The 20,197-nt window shown below is 35.3% G+C and overlaps 1 protein-coding gene across 2 annotated transcripts in view; it reads left to right on the top strand.

Annotated features, from left to right (window-relative positions):
• Nucleotides 1-20,197, top strand: part of b4galt2 (beta-1,4-galactosyltransferase 2) — a 201,162-nt gene that overhangs the window by 15,746 nt on the left and 165,219 nt on the right. The window contains exon 2 of one of the 2 annotated variants that reach the window (XM_087238548.1): nucleotides 15,341-15,773. In XM_087238548.1, the coding sequence (XP_087094674.1) occupies nucleotides 15,437-15,773 (337 nt within the window). In that variant the 5' untranslated portion in view covers nucleotides 15,341-15,436. Of the gene's footprint in view, nucleotides 1-15,340; nucleotides 15,774-20,197 lie in introns of those variants that run through there. The other variant, NM_001128385.1, reaches the window with a different exon arrangement.

The raw sequence follows: 20,197 nt of genomic DNA, 5'->3' as shown, positions 1-20,197 counted from the left end.
CAGTCTCTCACACATGTACTGTATGATGAAGAAGGCCGTCTGTAAAGTGTTCCTCTTGCTTCTGTCACCCTATTAAACACGCTCTTGCTTTTAAAACATCAAAGTCAGCGGCTGATTGGCGTCTCTAGGCCTGATTAATTTCTCTTAGGAGGAGTCGGATGGGTTGAATCCCCTCATGTCAAGTCTTAGCATGTTGTTTGAAAATGAGCCTGATAAGAGAGCGTGAGTTTTTCCATCATGAGGATGAGAAGAGCTCCGAGGTGAATTGTGTTTTCATCTACTGTATTTTGAATGAGTGCAGCAGGGTGTCTATAGGGCGTTTTAATCTTGGAGGAAGACCAAAATGGAAAACACGACTAAAAAGGCACAGCGTGTTGAGTTTGGCCCAGTTTATGAAGTTTTTTGGGTTGTTATATTGTTATAAATTTTTTAAAAAGAATGTACATGTTGAAGGAAATAAATTTGTTTGTGGAATTTAAAAGTTATTTATTTGTGCAGTTTCTGAAAAAAAGTATACACCAATAGTTTTTATGTCTATGAGAAAAAAGTAATGTACACTCCAAAAAAAAAGAAGACATTTGGTGTTTTTTCAAACTGCTTATTTGAAATAAGTTGAATCAACATGATTCTTGAGGTTCTTTTGGGGACAACTTAATTGTTTAATATTCAATTTACTTAAAATTGTAAAAACTAATAAGTGAATTTAATTCCTTCATGTTGTCAGTTGGGTGGAACTCAACATGTTTTACTGTGGAACTCTACTTCAGGGTTATATTGAATTTGCAGTTTAGGTTAAAAGTTTAAAAGGTTATTTAATTTTTATATTTCCTGTTTTTAATTTAATTATACATTATATTAGTTTTTTGTTTAACTGTATAAAAATGATGAGTAATTTCTTGGTAAATAAATAGCTGAAATAGAAGAAGTAATTAACAATGAAACAACACATTTCTTGAAATTTCATTGGGACAACTTAATTTTTTATTTTCCATCCACATATATTTGTGTAAAAAGTGTCAAGTTAACTTAATCAATTTGTGTTGGGAAAACATGATTGAATTGTGTGAAACCCTGCATTTTTTACAGTGTAGCTTTAATATCCGTGCTCTGCCAATACAATTTTTCACTTGATTACAGACGATTTTTGGGGGGTTGTTATCAGGGCTTGACGTTAACTTTTTTGATCCCCAGCCACTTTGGCTAGTAGTGTTCTAACATTACTAGCCACTCACCATTTTCACTAACCACAGTTTTGTTGTTGGGAAAATTTATTTTATATGCTTGAAATTTGACTTTGGCATGCTAAAATTACTTGATTTAGACTTTGTTATGTCCACATGCCTCCTCATTCATGACTTTTTTGTGCTGTGTATGATCTTGCTCAATGAGCATGGGCAAATGGGTTGTGGTTTCACAGGGTGGCATTGCAATTAATTTTTATTTCACATGGCTTCTCATGGCTCAACAAGGATTCAGAATAAAAAAAAAAATAATAATTCTTGGCCTAAGATAACTGTAAGCAAAAGAAAGCAGGTGAAAAACATACCATGTGCGATAATGAAAGGATGATCATGTTAATGGTTAAAGTGAAAGCAACTTGCTGCTTACAAAAAGACCTTTAAAAAATCTGGAGCTTTTGAAAGCAGCAGGACTGTGGTTGCAAGAGTGTCGCTTTTTGTCCAGTCTATTTAAAAGAGAACCATTCACACCAGTTACGTTTTCAGGCTCAGATGCTTCTTGCAAGGAACTGATTCTTTTTTAAACTGTTAAATACTTGTGCAGTGATGGGCAGTATTTATTATACATTATACATTTATTTTAAATCCATATTTTAAATACAAAATAACATTTTGTAGTTTTTATTTGGTAGGGCTGATGAAAATGGCTTAATATTTTGTATCAAAATATTTTAGTGTCTTGTATTTTTGTATTTTAAAATACTGTAAAATGCTTTGTAAGAAATCTACATCAAGACATCATATGAATGCACCCTCTGATTGGTGCGTTGGATGTTATTGACTCTTTTATTTAAAAAAGAATGGACAAAAATTCTAGGAGAAAGAGTTTACTGTACAAATAGTTTTAGATGGATTACTGATGCCAAATGTTTGTCATTAAAACAAACAACCTAAATATAAGTCCTACAGTGGCGATTCCTACAATACTTGGCCTGTTGTTTATCAGTAGGTAAACTGTATAGTTAATGAAGAGGACAGATGTAACCCTTAAGATGTCACAACAAATGAAACACAAAAATTTAATAACCAAAAACTCCTAATACAGTTTTTACACTGAGCATTGAAGAGTTCAATTGGAAAAAAATGATTTCTTAATAATTCTGTAAACAAAAAATGTAAATTAACTTTTCATTTAATACACTTTTAAAATATGAGAGGTTGAATAATCATTGTACAGAGATGATGGCTATTTTACTGGCCACATTTGCTATCAAAAATCGTTACTTAACTAAGTCAGTTTAATGGGGAAGGGATTGATTGAATAGGTTTAATTGATGGAAGATTTGCAGAGAAATGCCATGCATCTTTGTTAAAGTATTTTGTAGTATTTAAAAAAAAAAAATACTGTATGTTATTTTGATACACGTTGTGGCTACTGTATTTCGTAGTTTATTTTGATACACCTAAAATTAAGGTATTTCTTATTTTATGTTAAAATACATTTTAATTCATTTCAAATACTTTTGCACGCATCACACCACCTGAAATCAGCCTTGACACTGAAACCCTCGTCATTGCGTCAGGATTGCCTGTCCCTCAAAGTACATGTCCCTCTCATTCGGTATTTACCTGATTTCTTTTACTCATGGAGCACAGTTATTATTGTCATCTCTTACGCTGGCCCCTCATTGGGCAATCTTATTTTTAAACTTCGCTTTTTAAAAAACTTTAATTTAAAAATAATATTTACCAGACAAATTGGCTAATAAGAGTGACTCTCCAACTCGCCACAGCTGAAATCTACACTGACATTTTTTTTTCAAAGATGATTCCTTGGATTTACTCAATATTTTTACGTTAAGTGGTTGTAAACAATTTATTTGGGCTAAATTTAAACAAATTAAGTTGAACATTATTAAACGTATTTTTTTTTGTTTAAATTCAACACAAATCAATTGCTTGCATCAGTTATGCATGCAACACTTTTTTCCTGCATTTGGCAGGTTGGTGGGTGTTAATGTCAAGCCCTGATTGTTATTATTGTTATAATCAATTATAAATATTCAAATTAAACTGACAACCAGCTCATATTGTGTTTGCAAGTTTAAGACTTATTTCTCCCAAAATGTCATTAATATATCAGTCACAATGTTCTTGTTTTTAATCAAGGGCATGCGAAGCTTCATTTGTTCAAAAGATTTCAAAGGGCTTTCTAATTGAAGAATCACCCAAATGCGTTCTGGCACATTCATGTTTATCAATTAAAGCTCCCAATACAAGCTGTCATTTGACCAGAGTGAGAATCTGTGACTTCGGAACCATTAAATCTCACATTTATGCCTCCATCTCGCTATCAGTTTGTAAATAGATGACTGATGAGTCTTTTGTGGACCGCAGCCATTAATGTCATTGTGAATTATGTTGAAACCAGAGCGGCTGCCCACCTAAATCTCCCAGATCTCTGCGCTCTGTCCATTTTAATGTGGCGATCGCATATGGAAGTTACAACTGTGTACAAAAGAGAGCACTATGGAGTGATTAATACATTGCTGGAAGCTTTATTCAGTGGGAGATGAATCTGAATCTGCCATTTTCTAATACAGATGTGCTTTCTGAGGCGCAAGTTCATCCTCCCACTCATCCAGATGTTTCTTTATTGAGTTACTCATGCAGAGCTTCACCTGTTTTTTTTTTCTATGTGAGCTGTTGCTCTGCGGTTTTATTCTTCATTAAGGACACATAGTATGGCACAATTATTTTTCGCCAGATCATGAATAGGAGCCTTAAATAGCCATTCATTGTTTGGTTTGTGGCGTGCATGTTGTCCTTCGGTTCCTACTGTATGGAAAATGATTGTTTATTGTTGTTTATACTTGGATAGCATTTATGGGTTGGTTTTCATTTGTATTTATTTAAGTTGCATCAGGGTGCAAATTAAAGGGGGGTTTAGGTTTGTTTGACCACCTTAATTAACACTGAAGATCTCAAAACAAGATGTGTTTGGGGACAGCATTTTGACAAGTTAGAAATGATTTGCTTCAACTATTATCTTTAATAATAATATAAGTAATTAAAATAATATATAATATAAATATACATTTGACAACATTGTGGTTCATATCATTGTGATTGTATGATTGCGCCTTATAATATTAATATGAAAATATTAATTGGGCAGTCTTAAACTGGCAGATCTTGGGCACTAATAGACCTTTCTTGTATATTATTTGTTGCAGCCTGGCATGGGCAAAATACATTGAAATGTATTTTAAAATAAAATACCAAATACCTCAGTTTTACATTAATCAAAATAAACTACAAAAACAGTAGCCACAACAAGTATCAAAATTAAATACTTTATTTTGTATTTTGAAAATATACAAAATACTTTTACAAGGAAGCATGACATTTCTTTGCAAACTTTCCATCACTAGGCCCATTCAATCAAACCTCTCACCATCAAACTGACTTCCTTGTAGGAATCGCTACTGTACTTATTTTAATTCACATTTATTTTATTTCTATGTAGATTGTCAAAGCAGCTTAACATAGAAGTTGTAGTAAATTAAAACTGTGTCAGTCCAGTTAATGTAGTTAATGTCTTATTTTCTATTTTCTTATTGTCTTATTTCTACATCAGCAATCCATTTAAAACTACTATTATTTGTGCAATTTTCTCAGTCTACCAAGTGTTTTTAAGTTCTTCTTTAAATGAAAGAGTCTCAGTTTATCCTCTTAGTGAACATAAGTACACCATCTTCAGCTGTTTTATATTCTGAACTTCCTCTGCATTTCCACTTGCAGCACTGAGACTGAGAATGATTATGTGCTGAAGGCTCCTCATCCTGTTTTTGGACTGAAATTTTATTTCAACTCATTCCTTAACCAAAGATGCTGATGACCCCAGATTAATAAAGGGATTAAGTCAAAAAGAAAAAAACGAATGAATGAATGACCATTACAGAAAAAAAACTATTGATCCCCCTCTATAAGTCAATGTATAAATTGCACACTGAGTTGAATTCAACGTCACATGATCCATCAGACTTCATTCTGATGCTGACTTGATGCACAGTGTAAAAAATATGAATTTCTTTTTGGAAAAAAGCTTATGAATTACATTTATAATATTTAAAGTCTTTTCTAACTGATTAAAACCATGAAACTACGATTTGTATCATTTTACAGTTACAACTACTGCATTTATGCATCATTGCATTTTATACAGCTGCATCCGAGTAATTCAGAGAATTTTTTTTTGGTTCAAATCCAGTTCATTCATCATAAATTAAAAGAGCTCTACTTCTCATTTATCTAACATTTGCCAAATTCTTTTACATTGTATGTTACAGTGTTATAAAGTGATTATACAGTGTTTACATTCTGAGATTCCAGTCCTGTAATTTGCTCTTTTGTATGTCTGTGACATCCTATATGTGACTATAACCATTCTTTTTTTATAACGAAAATAGGCTGCTTAATAGTACTTGACTATCATTTAAGATCATTATAATTGTACATAGCAGATTTTGTATGGCATGCACTGGAAATACGCTTTCATCTTTGTACTGTTTAGTTAACATTTGATTATATAGTGAATGCTGGGTTGAAGGCCACGCAACATGAATAATACAAACCAAGAAAGTGCCACGGTTTGGCCTGTGGGTTATAAAAAATTAAGCGTATAGATGCTGTACACATTTTGTTGCCAGTTTGTTTAATGGATTCCCTTGTGCTGATGTAAAACCATGCTTTTTTCACCCAATAGTTTATGACATAGGTGGGATGTAAAATATTCATTAGCCCCATATTTCTGGGTAATTCTGTTATGGGTCGGCCTTTGCTGCTCGCGTTTCGGCTAGTGTCTATCTTTTTGTATTATGTTTCTCTAATGTGGACGGTATTTGATTCAGGGTCTTAAATTATTATTGATCCTGACTTAATAGAGACCCAAATTGCTAACTCGCGGAGTGTTCAAAAAAATGTAACCTCATTAACATTGGCTTTTTCAACCGAGGCTTTGAGGACCAGTGTATGCATAGTAAGTCCTTTTTTGAGAGTGTGAATAATATTACAGTTAAGTGGATATACTAAATTAATGAGCTAGAATTTGAGTATATGGTATTCTTCCATTTACTGAAGAATTGATTAGATAGCTTTTGAAGAGTAGTTGGTTGGAATTACCTTGCTAATTGATTTTATTGTCACTTTAGATTGCTTTTTTTTCCCAGAATGAAAGTTGAAATTTAGCTGGAAAAGTGCTTTGATAAAAAGCTTTGTTCTGTCTGATCGGTAAGAAGTCAAGCTGAAGAAGTCATTTGTCTTTGTGCGGTATTAAGAACTTTGGAAGAAAAAGACTTTCTGCTCAAAATTTTGCCAAGGGGGTCTTCTTCTTCTACAAGGCCCTCGGAGCTGTGATGAATATTTCAGTAGCTTTGGTACTGGGACTTCAGTCTACAATATATTCTTTGAGACAAACTTGCAAGTATGCTTCCTATTTTAGATTATAGATGAGAGTAAAGTTTGAGAGACGGCGAAAGGAGCTTGCAAATGTGGATTTGAGCGAAAGCCATATATCAATGGAGTAGCAACTTAGAGTGACCTCAGTCTGATTGGGTTAGTCTTATATTGATGTCCTATATTAAGGAGCATTACTGTGCTGAAACATCCACCCACAGCTCAAGCTCCAGAGGAAGATGCGCACGGCAGAATCAGCAGCCTCCATTGGTTTTCTGTGGCCGTTAACCTGAATGATCACAGGAAATGTTATAATTACAGCAAGGGATTCTAAGAGTCTCTTGTTGTAAGTAAAAAAGAATATTCTAAATTGCAAGTACTAAACACTTTGTCAAAGAAGGTGAAAAAAAAGTTATTATTATTTTTAGGGGGTTCACCTCAAACTGAAAATTATGTCGTTGGATGTTGTTGTAAAACCATACGAAATTTGTTTGTCTTTAGAACACAAATATTATTCTCATCTGAAAGCTTTTTTTTCTTTCCATATACACTACCTGGCAAAATTGTGTCGTCAATCCCAGTTGTAAGAGCAACAAATAATAATTTGACTTCTAGTTGATCATTTGGAAAAGTGGCCGAAGGTAGATTTTTCCAATGAATCTTTGGTTAAACTGCATCCCAAACATCACAAATACAGCAGAAGACCTATCGGAACCTGCATGGACCCAAGATTCCCACAGAAATCAGTCAAGTTTGGTGAAGGAAAAATCATGGGTTGGGGTTACATTCAGTATAGGGGCATGCAAGAGATCTGCAGAGTGGATGGCAACATCAACAGCCTGAGGTATCAAGACATTTGTGCAGCCCATTACACTACAAACCACAGGAAAGGGCAAATTCTTCAGCAGGATAGCGCTCCTTCTCATACTTCAGCCTCCACATCATAGTTCCTGAAAGCAAAGAAGGTCAAGGTGCCCCAGGATTGGCCAGCCCAGTCAGCAGACATGAACATTGTTAAGCATGCCTTGGCTAAGATGAAGGAGGAGGCAGAAGATGAATACAAAGAATCTTAATGAACTCTGGAAGTCGTGCAATAATGCTTTCTTTGCCTTTCCAGATGACTTTATTAATTCTTTTTCCACTGCAATATGACTTTATATTCTTTACTGTACATTATTTCTGTTAAGTGGCAATACTTTTGTCTAAGCAAAGTCAGACCTTACTGTCGTAATTAAATATTTAAAAATCAAGGCATGATCGTATTTTATTTTGGTCAAATAAGCGTAATCTAGAGGCCTTTGCCTTTCATATAAGCCATTTTTGATACCAAATAATCAACTAAATCAAGTTATTATTTGTTGTTTCTAAAACGTGGATAGGCGACTAGACTTTTGTCAGGCAGTATAAAATATGATTATCCAAAATTCTTCAAAACATTAAAGGGTTGGTTCACTCAAGAAATATAATTCTTATTAATTACTCAAGTTGTTCGAAACCCCTGAGACTTTTGTTCGTGTTTGGAACACAAATGAAGATATTTTAGGTGAAATCTGACAGCTTCCTCATCCTCCATAGACAGTTTCCTGACTCGTTTAAAGTCCAGAAAGGTACCATAAACATTCTCAAAACAGACTATATGCTTTCATTGTTTCACTCAGTATATTATAAAGCACATAAAATAAAAATATTGATTTTATTTTTAACAATTTCTATTTCTCAGTGTAAGTAAATTGCACGCGTTGATTTGTATTGTGCAGTGATGTATACCTGGATGCCCACACATGACTTTTTGTGTTTAAAAACGTGCACCCTATTTTGACACTGAGGAGAAGGAACTATTGAATAAAGTAGTTATTTTTGAATTATATGTGCACAAATGTTTTCTATTAGTTGTTATTTTTGTATTATATGAGTGCACAAAAGTTTTCTCGTAGCTTAAAAATATTCATATTGTACCATTAAAGACACTTGGACTGTTTTGAGAATGTTTTTTGGTGCCTTTCTCTAATGGGTTGTGACTGTTGCCAATATTGTTGTCGAATTTCACCTAAAATATCTTAATATGTGTTACAAAGACAAACAAAGGTCTCAGGGATTTGAAATTACTTAAGTAATTAATAACATAATTTTTGTCTTTGGGTGAACTTACACTTTAGGACAAAAATGTTAATTAAATCAATGTGAACTGAACGGTTCAATTCATACATTCATTTTCTTGTCGGCTTAGTCCCTTTATTAATCCGGGGTCGCCACAGCGGAATGAACCGCCAACTTATCTAGCAAGTTTTCTGGGAAACATCCACACACAAACACACACACACACACTCATACACTACGGACAATTTAGCCTACCCAATTCACCTGTACTGCATGTTTTTGGACTGTGGGGGAAACCGGAGCATGCAAACTCCACACAGAAATGCCAACTGAGCCAAGGATCGAACCAGCGACCCAGCGACCTTCTTGCTGTGAGGCGAACGTGCTACCCACTGCGCTACTGCGTCGCCCTAATTCAGGCTTGTACGCCCATATAAACATTTTTTTTTACACTCTATTTTAAGGTGACATAGTTACAGTGTTTATTTAACTGCTGAGTCATATTAATTAACTAAATGTACTTTCTAAATGGTTGGGGTTACGTGGGTTATGTTTAGGGTTAGTTACTTGTACTGCATGTATAATTCATTGTAATTACTATTGTAAGTGCATAAAACATGTAATTACCTCACCTTAAATTAAAGTGTTACCTATTTATTTTTTTCATCAAACTTGACATGTATATGACAGTTACCAAGCAATCAAACAAAGTGTATGTTTACCCCATACACTGTAATGTTTAAAGAGTGGCAACCACATTTTAATACCTGAATAATCCCCTAAATTGTCATTTTGTGTCTGTGCAAAACTGCAATGATTAACACTAAGCTAACAATAGCAGCATTCTGGCTTATTGCCATTTAGTATTCACAGTGAACAAAACCAATGGTGGGCGATTTTTAACTAAACCGCCATTGACAGAAACATCATGTTTTGTATATGCCTGTAAGACTGTTTGCTAAGCCTTTACCTGAAGTGTTGCCAAGTCCGTGTATTATAAGTGATGCTTATAAAGCGTATTTGGGCTTAAGCATACCAGTTGATGGAATAAATAAAGTGGGCTGGTGCAGATTGCGATATTCTAGCGTGTGGCCTTTTTTAAAGATTACTCATTTGCATAAAAATTCATTATGAGCTTGTTCTTACTTGCTGTTTTTAACAAGATCTGGCAACACACATGGAGTCAAGCTGCTTACAGAGCATACCTGTCAACTGTGGGATTTAAAAATATGCCCCCCTCCCCTCCTTATATACTTGTACTTATTTCGGACTAGTTTTAGTCAGGGGCTTTGCTAGATATAAAGCTCTTACTCAAAAAAAAAAAAAAAAAAATATATATATTATATATTATTTAAACTTTGTTTAATGTGCCCCAGTAAATGGGGTATAGCGACACCCCTCGTTTTAGTCTTATTTTAGTGTTCTGAATCATTTTAGTTTTAGTCAACTAAATTTCACAAGATTTTAATCAACTAAATCCAATGTAGATTTAGTTGACTAATATATATTTAATTTAATTTTAGTGTAATTTAATTACATACAGTATTGTATGCATTTATTTTTTATAAAATATTCTTCTATATTTTCTAAAATATAACTTCTTATAAAATATAAAATATAGCTTTTCAATTAAAGACCAAAAATTGCATTGAAAATTGAAAATGCATTGTTTATTTATATCATAAGTAAAATTATGTATCGGCAATCAATCCACATGATAATCACCAGTGGACTAGTTACTTTTCAAATGTGTGTGTGTGTGCGTGTGTGTGTGTGTGTGTGTGTGTGTGTGCGTGTGTGTGTGATGAATCACACACCAAGATTATTTTGAATGAATATTTTCCAAAAAAACATCAATCACATTGTTGTTTCATTTTTAATAGTCAACAAAAATGTCAGTATATTTTTATTATAGTTGTCGTCATCATCACTTAATTTTTATTTAGTTTTCGTCAGGTTTTCTTCAGTATAGAAACTTCTGTTACATGAATTGACTGATTCAGATATAGGAAGGGCGTTGAAGTAAATGTGGCTGTTTTAATACCAGGGTTTATACGGTCATGAAAAACCTGGAAAAGTCATGGAAGTTTGACATGGCATTTTCCAGGCCAGGAAAAATTAAGGAAAATCTGAAAAAACCACAAAGTTTTGGAAAAGTCAAGGAAAACAAATATCTGTATACTTGAATATAGGTTATTTTCCTCTTTTCTGTCCTTGGCCAATCACATACTCTCACATTATTAGTGCGGTGTAAGCATTATCTGAATCAGTTTTACATAGATATAAATATAAATTGGAACTAAATAAATTGTTGCCTGTTTTACAATATGCTGTAATAAAGTTGAACAAGCATTGCTTTTCTTTTACCACACATATGTAGACATTGCATGAAACATTAGGTCATGAAAATTTACTTGAAAGTCTTAGAAAAATCATGGAAAAGTCATGGAATTTTAGTAGTAAAATGTGTATGAACCCTGTAATATTAATTTTAACGTGCTTTCAAGCTAAAAGAAAGCAAACGTTTAATTCTCTTGAACAGCTCTTGCAATTATAACACATTTGTGATATAGAAAGATAAAAAATAAAGATGAAAGAAAGATAGAAAGATTAAAAATAAGGGCGAAATATGGGAAATACTTTAAAAGGATAATAGCGGGATTGAATGGTAAAATACAGGAGAATCCTGGAGGGTTGACGGGTATGGTACAGAGAGAGAGAGACAAGAATGTTTAAATATATCATTTACATAGAGTTATTATTATTATTTTTAAATAAAGGGACCCTAATCTGCAAACAAAAACAAACCTTGGTTACAAAGCCATTTATTTACTACAGTATGAGGAAAACCTGATGATAGTCTCTCTTTCTCTCTACTGTTGTCATCTTTTTTTCTGTCCGTTGACTCCTTGCACCTCATTTCCCTTTTTGTGACAGCCCCCACAGTCATCTTCTGTTCTTATTTTGTATCTTACCTCTTTTCCCACCTCTCGGTAACAGTATTTTTGGCTTGTTCCTGTGTCTGTGACTGGCGGTGTGATTCATTATGGGGGTTGGTGAGTGTTGAGTGATTCCCTAAAGGAGCTCAAACCAGGCTAAGGCGTGTGAATTGTGTCAAAAACTGTTTTTTCCTACCTTGTGCTGATGATGGTTATTGCAGAGGAGTCACATATGCGATGTAGGGTATTGGACGGGGTGCAGGTGAGGTGTAGTTATAGGGGCCTAGTCGCTGCAGGTGTTGAGAGAACTGTAAATCTTGTGTTTCCTCCTCCACATGGCTGGCTTTAGCGTTTGCTAGTTGCTGATGTGAGCCCCTCCATCCGAACTGCCGCGGGGGAGCTTTCAACACCTGGTCATGTGTGAAATCAATCGGCTTTCCCATCCAGCGAGAGGGAGAAATTAGCCGCAGGTCTCCTCCGACTTCAGGCTGGAGTCTGTTGCTGTGTAAACTTTCTTGCCTTTGGCCTTTTACACTTAGGGTTGATTGGAAAAGCCGCACGTGCTGTAATTGCTCCCAGCAAGATTTGGACAGCCATTAAGTGTTTTCTAGTTTATCCCAATTAAACCTGAGAAAGCGTGTAGTTTTACTGTTGCTGTGCAAATTACATTGTCTTGGATGTATTTAGTTTTTGGTTAGCATTTTTAATGGGGTTTGAAAGTGACTTTGTTTAACAATTGTGCTTTGTAAAATAAAGATGCAGGTAAGGGATGCCAGTGTTAATTGTATGCTGCTTTTAGCTATATAAATAACAATAATGACCATAGATCTGTGATGCACAAAGAAAGCAGTCATATTCCATAATTATTGGGTTTTATAACCTTCAGATAAAATCAGATAATGAAGAATCGCAATTGTCCATGGTTAGTTAATGATTAAATTAATGATTATAATCTGTTTCTTTGCTGTTGCCTACAAGTGAAAATAATTATATGTAACTTAAAGAGTCATACAGAGCTTTGATACCAGTGTCAGATGAGTTTAAAGGGACTTTTTGTCTAAAACAGAACATTTTCTTTTCGGCTTAGTCCCTTTATTCATCAGGGTTTGCCACAGCGGTATGAACCGCCAACTTATCCAGCACGTTTTACTCAGCGGATGCCCTTCCAGCTGCAACCCATCTCTGGAAACACCCATACTCTCTCATTCACATACATACACTATGGATAATTTTAGCTCACCCGATTTACCTGTACTGCATGTCTTTAGACTTGTGGGGAAAGCCAGAGCACCTAAAGGTTACCCACGCAAACTAGGGGAGAACATGCATTCTCCACACAGAAATGCCAACTGACCCAGCCGATGCTCGAACCAATGACCTTCTTGCTATGAGGCGACAGCACTACCTGCTGCGCCACCGTGTCACCTAAAACAGAACATATCTTGACAAAATATGTATTGTCTATCATTTTAAAGTCTGAACTCAAAGGTAGGGTGACAGTTGAGGGGTTGAAATATAAAATTTTATCACAAACAAACATGCCTTTCTTGTCGCTTGTCGTGTAGGGCTATAAAAAAAATGTAATAAAAAGAAATAAAAATCTTACTGGCCATGCGCAAAGTCCAAAGCGCAGTGCACCAATGCATTAGGGGCGTGTCAGAATCTACTTTTGCTAATATAAGGACGGAAAAATACCACGGCACATGATCTAAAAGGGTTGAGCTTATTTTCCTAATGAGTTATAGGTGTGTTTTGAGAATAAACCAATCAGAGTCTCATCTCCCATTCCCTTTAAGAGTCTGTTGCGTCTCGCTCATGGCACATTTGCTATTTACATGAACGAAAGTGTAAGTGGAAAAACTGAGCATTTAACTAGCAAGAAAACAGTTAAACAGAGCACCTACAGCACGAGAATGAGAGATAAGCCTCCTCATTATCTAATTTCACTTTCGCTCTCGTGGATAGGGAAACCTTGTACGACATCAATTAGCCTAAAAATAATTCATTTTATTTGCTAAGCACAAAGATTTGTTTCAAAACTATTTCTAAATCTAATTTCCAGCAAACGAAAAAATGAACAATAATAAGGAAGTGTGTTCAAAAACCTGAGTTATATCCGAAAACACATGCTGTCCCCCAAATGATCTAAAACCTGACAGGTGGGCAAATCTAAGCTTGTTTTTAATAAAACCAATATAAATATGCATATAATAAATAATACTGCTCATAATAATGACATTATACAAACGCAAATTGTCATGAGTAAACTGAAAAAGCCCCCCGAAATGAAGAAGGCATGAAGGCAGTGGTTTTTATATTTATGTAGGCTAGAAAATAAAATGTTTTGTAATATTTTAATCCTTTATATTTATATCCTATATATATCCTTATTATATCATATATATATATATATATATATATATATATATATATATATATATATATATATATATATATATCCTTAATATTTTAATTATTTTTATATGTAAAGATATTTGCGTATTGCTCTTCATCTTGTGTGTATTAAGCAATGTGTAAGCAAGGCGCACATCTTACGCGCTCTGCGCTGGACAATAGACCGACTTTGTTTTGTTCTATTGAAAAATCTATTATAGTTTCTCAAAATAGCAACATGCCAGCAATGTACCTCAACACGCATTCCTTTTTAGACCAGAATGTCTATGGGCGCACATATGAGCGCAAATGCATTTGCTATTTAAAAAGCATGGTGCAAAACGTCAAAACGACGCTTGCGCCAAGCTGAAACTCGCAAAAAACAATTGCGTCACGCCTTGCGCCACATTTCGCCCGGTGTATGATAGGGCGCTTAGTGTATCTTGTGCGCATTTAGACTTGACTTTTGTCCAGTTTGGTGCCTCATACAGTACATGACGCATATTCTTTATGGTGGTTGGTTGGCATCCATCAATCCTACAATGCGTCACCGCTGTTCACAGGAAGATGTGGGTTAGACTGCAGCCAAAATGAAATAACTTACCAAGTAATGGACAAACCCATCATATTGTAAAGATAACTAAGTTACTACATTTAAAGAGTAATGTTTTACAGTATTACTTACTGTCAAAAGTAATGCCTTTTATAGTAACACTTTACTAGAAACGCGTTGTTGCCCAACACTGCTTTTGAACTATCATTTGTGTTTGTACAATAGATCAGTGTTTCCCAACCCTGTTCCTGAAGGCACACCAACAGTACACATTTTCAAACTCTCCCAAATTAAACACACCTGAATCAGCTCATTAGAACATAAGAAGAGAGTCCAAAAAATATGTGCTGTTAGTGTACCTGCAGCAACAGAGTTGGGAAACACTGCCCTAGATTGCTACTTAATGTTCATTGTAGACAGCTACTGATGTAAGCAGTATAAGTAAATTATTTAGCATTCAAGAAAACAAATGTTAAGCACATCTGCTACTGCGGTATTAGAACAGCTACAAGGAAGCTACTCTGTCATAGTATTAGCATAATTACTGTTTGTACGGTAATTGTCTCTTACAATAGAGAATCCAAACACGATGTAACAACACAGTTTATCTACACAATGCTTCAGTTTAAAGCTATTTACTTTCTTCATTTGGAATTGGGAAATCTCTTTAGGCTGAAGGACATGGAAGTTTGTCTCATCCACACCTTTCTTTTGTTCTGTAGGTGATATTTGTAAATTGCAGTCCAGGAGGGTTCAGCGGTGCGGGGAGGTGACGTTGACCGGATGCGTGTAGCGGAGCGTGCCGTGTGGCTTTGACCATGAGCCGGCTGATGTTGGGCCGGACCCTGGAGCGGATTTGCAAGGCTGTGCTGTTGCTCTGCCTGGTGCACTTCCTCATCATGATGATCCTCTACTTCGATGTCTACAGCCAGCGTTTCGACATCTTCAGCCGCTTCAACAATGGCCGTGGAGCAAATAACTCTCGAGGAGCCCACCACTATTACTACAATTTCTCCAGCGGAAGGCCCAACACTACCTTTGCGAGCTACTTGGCCACAGCTGACCATCTTCTGCCTAGCACCAAGCCAGAGGCAAACCACACACCGCCAACCCCAAAACCATTACCACCATGTCCAGAGGTCCCTCTTGGTCTTGGTAAGTTACTTGTTTGGAGCATAGTACATAGAAGTTTGAGTGCTGGGGTTTCAGACATAAGTAATATTGTGACAAAACATAAAGCAATTGCACAGTGCACTATTGTTATTAATGTTAATATTATTATATTATTATACAGCTTCTGGTCAACTGCACACTAAAACTGAATATTCAGCCTTTCTATCAGAAAAGGCATTAAACTATTTGTATTGAATTGGTCCTCAATACAAACACACATACAATGTTTAGCATGTGTTTATTAATTTGTGTTTGAGAAAGAGTGAGAGAAAAAGAAAGATGAATCGGATGAAAACACTTTTTACTATGTTCAAACTGAGCTTTTAAAAAATATGAATAGAAATTAATGAATAATATAATAATTGATAATATAGTGAATTGCAGCAAATCATTTTTTGTCAGAAACATTTTGTTTTTCATTCTTTGCTGTTTTGTTAAGTTGTCTGTTCAGAGTTTGGGGAGAATCGTGATTTGCATTATGTAAAAATTGTTTGCTGATCAATGTTAAGCCAAAATGGAATAAGCTTATTTAATGCAGTGATCAAGTCTCTTGAGGAATTGAATTAAGCCACTCAATTCAAATGGATATCAGAGATTTGGTTAAATGGGATTTTTAAAGGATGGTCAGAAATCTCTCAGATTTCATTTAAATATCTTCATTTGCATTTCAAAGATGGACATATTTAGTATGGGTTTGGAGTAACATGAGGGTTGAATAAATTATAACAACATTTTCATTTTGGGGTGAACTAGCCTGTTTATGCTTTGTTGAATTACTACGGTATCCATTAAATGAATGCTGAGGTGGCTTATAACTATGCACACACAGAATCTGTGCGTGCAGAATTCCGCAGATTTCCACAGATTTTTCACCCATCATTGATTCTGCTTATTTACTTGAGTAAATGTGTGTTTATTCAGTTTTTTAATTCATTTCAATATTGTTATTGACTAATTTGAAAGTGTTCATATGATTTATTTACAATACAGTTTGTAAAGTCATATTTTCTGTCTTTTATTAAATATATTATATGAGAGACTTGCTTTGTTTACCAAATAAAAAGGATCTCATTGGATTTGCACTGTAAACATTAAATAAAAGTTAAAAAGGTATTCTTTTTTCTTTCATATAATAAGGTTTTAGTTATGATACTCCCAAAATTATTCCGCATAAATCCACAGATTTTTTTTTTACAAAATTCCCCACAGAAATAATATAAAATGTCCGCAGATTCTGTCTGGCCCTACTTATAACCCTTGGCTAGGCAACACTTTCTTTTTTTAAATTGGCAAACTCTTTGCAAGGAACTCGATCAGGCTGGCTTCATAAAAAGAACAAAATCCCTCTCATAACTACATAACTAGTCAGTTGTGAGAGGGAATAGAATAATATAAATAATACGACAGTAACACATGGAAGGCACTCGGGCCTCAATTAGTGGTCTGAACAGTTGAAATGTAGGAAACAGAAGATGACTGGTGTGCTATAAGGGACATGTGGGCAGGACCACAGCCACTGTTCCCCATCTCAGAGCCATAATAGATTCTCTCCAGACTCCAATTACTGTAAAAGCAGTTGCCTCGCTCTGTTTTCTAAGCTGACTAGAGAGTTAAAATGGATTTAACATCAGCATGTTCTTCAGCACACTTATATTTTATCCGCCAAACCGATTTATTACCCGTCTCTTACGCAGTGTATGACGCGTTCAGAGAAAATGACCTGTGTGCACGACTAACAGGACTGTACAAATTTACAATCCAATTACTATGTCCATGTCAGTCTGTCCATGTTCAATGTAGAACAAAATGTAACTTCAGTAGAAAAGGACAAATCTGCAGCCTAGCACTTCTTCAGGTGAAGTGATTATCTATAGAAAACTCAAATCTCTGTTTATTATGAGGCGAAATACACCTTCCAGAATAGTGTCCTCCATCTGCATGAAGAAAAATCTCATTAATTAATATGTCATTGCACTGCATTTTCGAGCTCATAATAGGCCAAACCTTCATAATGAATGTGCAGCAGAGCTATTTGATATGCCTGCAAGCAGTGGGCCTTTGCCACCCATATCCTTCTAATGAGTTTAAAGCACATCTCTGGAGGGAGTTGAGCTGTGTCATATGACTCGTATGCAGCTAGCCAGCTCAGAGGTCTCTCCTTTCCTCCGTTTTCGTATTTAGTCAAGTCCCCCCCTCTTGAGTAATGACAGAAACCCAAGATGGCCATCTCCGAACTTGTTATTTTCATGCTACGGGCCAAAAATGCAGAGCGAATTTGATAGATGCCTTTGAGGGCTCTTCATGAAATTTGCCTCATCCGTAAGGGCAGGGTGGAATCTGTCATTCCCTTAAATGTTGACAGGAAGCATTCAAATGAAAACGTTCTACTGTATTCCCACTTTTCCAAGCTTTTTTGCTTCCGCTTCCTATCTTCTAGCTGCTGTAAGTACAAAGCGCACCCTATGTACAGCAACGTTTTCAAAGACATCCAGTGTTTTCAGATGCTGTTTTAGGAACTCGCAGCTTTTTTTTTTCTTCTGTTTGGAAGTAGGCTCATTTTACAAATACCCTAGAGTTAAACAGTTGTTACCTTTTTTTAATTTATTGAGTCAATCTCTGGGTCTGGCAAAACACTTTTAGCTTAGCTTAGCTTAGCATAAATTATTGAATTGGTTTAAATTATTAGCATCTTTCTTAAAAATAACTTAAAAAAGAGTTTTGAAAATGGTCCTATTTAAAGCTTGACTAATTCTATTGTGTACTAAGATTATGGAAAATTAAAACTTGCTACTTTCCTGCCCTACCATGGCTGCAGCAGGTGAAAGGGTATTATGCAGTGCTGTTACGTAGCAGGGGACTATTTTTAGGTGCAGCATAATCTACGCGCCTGCTGCCGCTGTGGTATGTGATCAAAAAGTTCTTTAATTATGATGCCAGAATGAGAGTAAAGTTCCTAGCCATATCGACCTAGAAAATACCTAGCCTAAATGGATGTTGAGGTGGCTTATAAACCTTGTCCAGACAACATCTTTTTTTTTTTTTTTTTGAATTGGCAAACTGTATAAAAGAAACTGGATGAAGCTGGCTTCATAAAAAAAAAATCATAATTTTACGGTTTATTTCCAGCAGCTGAGGTGCGGAAAAAAATGTATAATAACGGCAGCTAAATTACATAAATTTACTGTAAAATATCAGAGGTTGAATTACAGAAATTTACTGTAAAATAACAAAAGTTGAATTACAGAAATTTACCAGAAATAAAAATTTAAGGAAATTTCTGTAATTTAATGCCTATCATTTTATGGTAAATTTCTGTAATTTAAGAGCCGTTATTTAACTTTTTTTTCCGGCATCCCAGCTTAATAGTTCCTAGACATATCAACCTAGAAAATACCCAGCAGGTACAGGACGTCTACATGACATCAGATTGACATTGTACTTCATTTTGTTTGTTAATAAAAATCGGGTTGATGTCAGAAACCATTGTCAGGCGCATTTTGGTTACTTTCCAATGCAACCTAAAAACAACCAAATATCAACATCTAAATGATGTTTCAACTTGATGTTGAGTGGACGTTACCACTATAATGTCTATCAGATGTTGGATTTTGGTTGCCATACAGTACTTGACAAAAATGTCAGTATTTGACGTCAATATGATGTTGTTTTAAGACAGGGGTGTCCAAACGCGGTCCTGGAGGGCCGGTGTCCTGCATATTATAGTTCCAACCCCAATTAAACACACCTGAACCGGCTAATTAAGCTCTTTCTAGGTATACAAAAAGTTCCAGGCAGGTGTGTTGGAGTTAAACTATACAGGACACTGACACTCCAGGACCGAGTTTGGACACCCCTGTTTTAAGATGTTGGCTTGATGTTGGATTTTGGTCACTTTCTAGTACAACCTAAAATCAACAAAATATCAACGTCATTTCACAACGTTATTAGACATCAAAATAAAAATCTAAATCTAACCAAATATTTACGTCTTATGATTTTTGTGTCTGCTGGGTAGCACCTGGTCATTAAAACAGTTTTAGTCCAAAATCTAACTAAAGAAGAGTCAGGCTTTAAATAGAAAAAATATCAAACTCTAATGGTCTAATCCAATTCAATGATTTATGCTAAGCTAAGCTACACGTGCTCCTGTCAGACCCAGAGATCGGCTGGATAGGTTTACCTTAAAACTGCTAACACTCTACTCTTTAACTCTGAAATGAGCCTATTTCCAAAGAAAAGTTTAATGTTCCTTTAAAGTGTGGAACAGGCTGTTTATGAGACCATCCCCAGCCTCTCTAGTTCAAAGCCACATTTCAGTTTGTCATTGGCAGCGCAGCTTACTGTTCAATATGCCACCGTAATGAGTATTTGATGTCAAAGCAAGACAAGTGCATCTGTAGTTACCG

The sequence above is a fragment of the Danio rerio genome, chromosome 2, assembly GCF_052040795.2.
Source record: "Danio rerio strain M-AB ecotype USA chromosome 2, GRCz13ab, whole genome shotgun sequence".
In the NCBI taxonomy this organism is placed as follows: Eukaryota; Metazoa; Chordata; class Actinopteri; order Cypriniformes; family Danionidae; genus Danio; species Danio rerio.
Note: the sequence above shows the minus strand (reverse complement) of the source record. Positions and strands in the feature narration are given on the sequence as shown.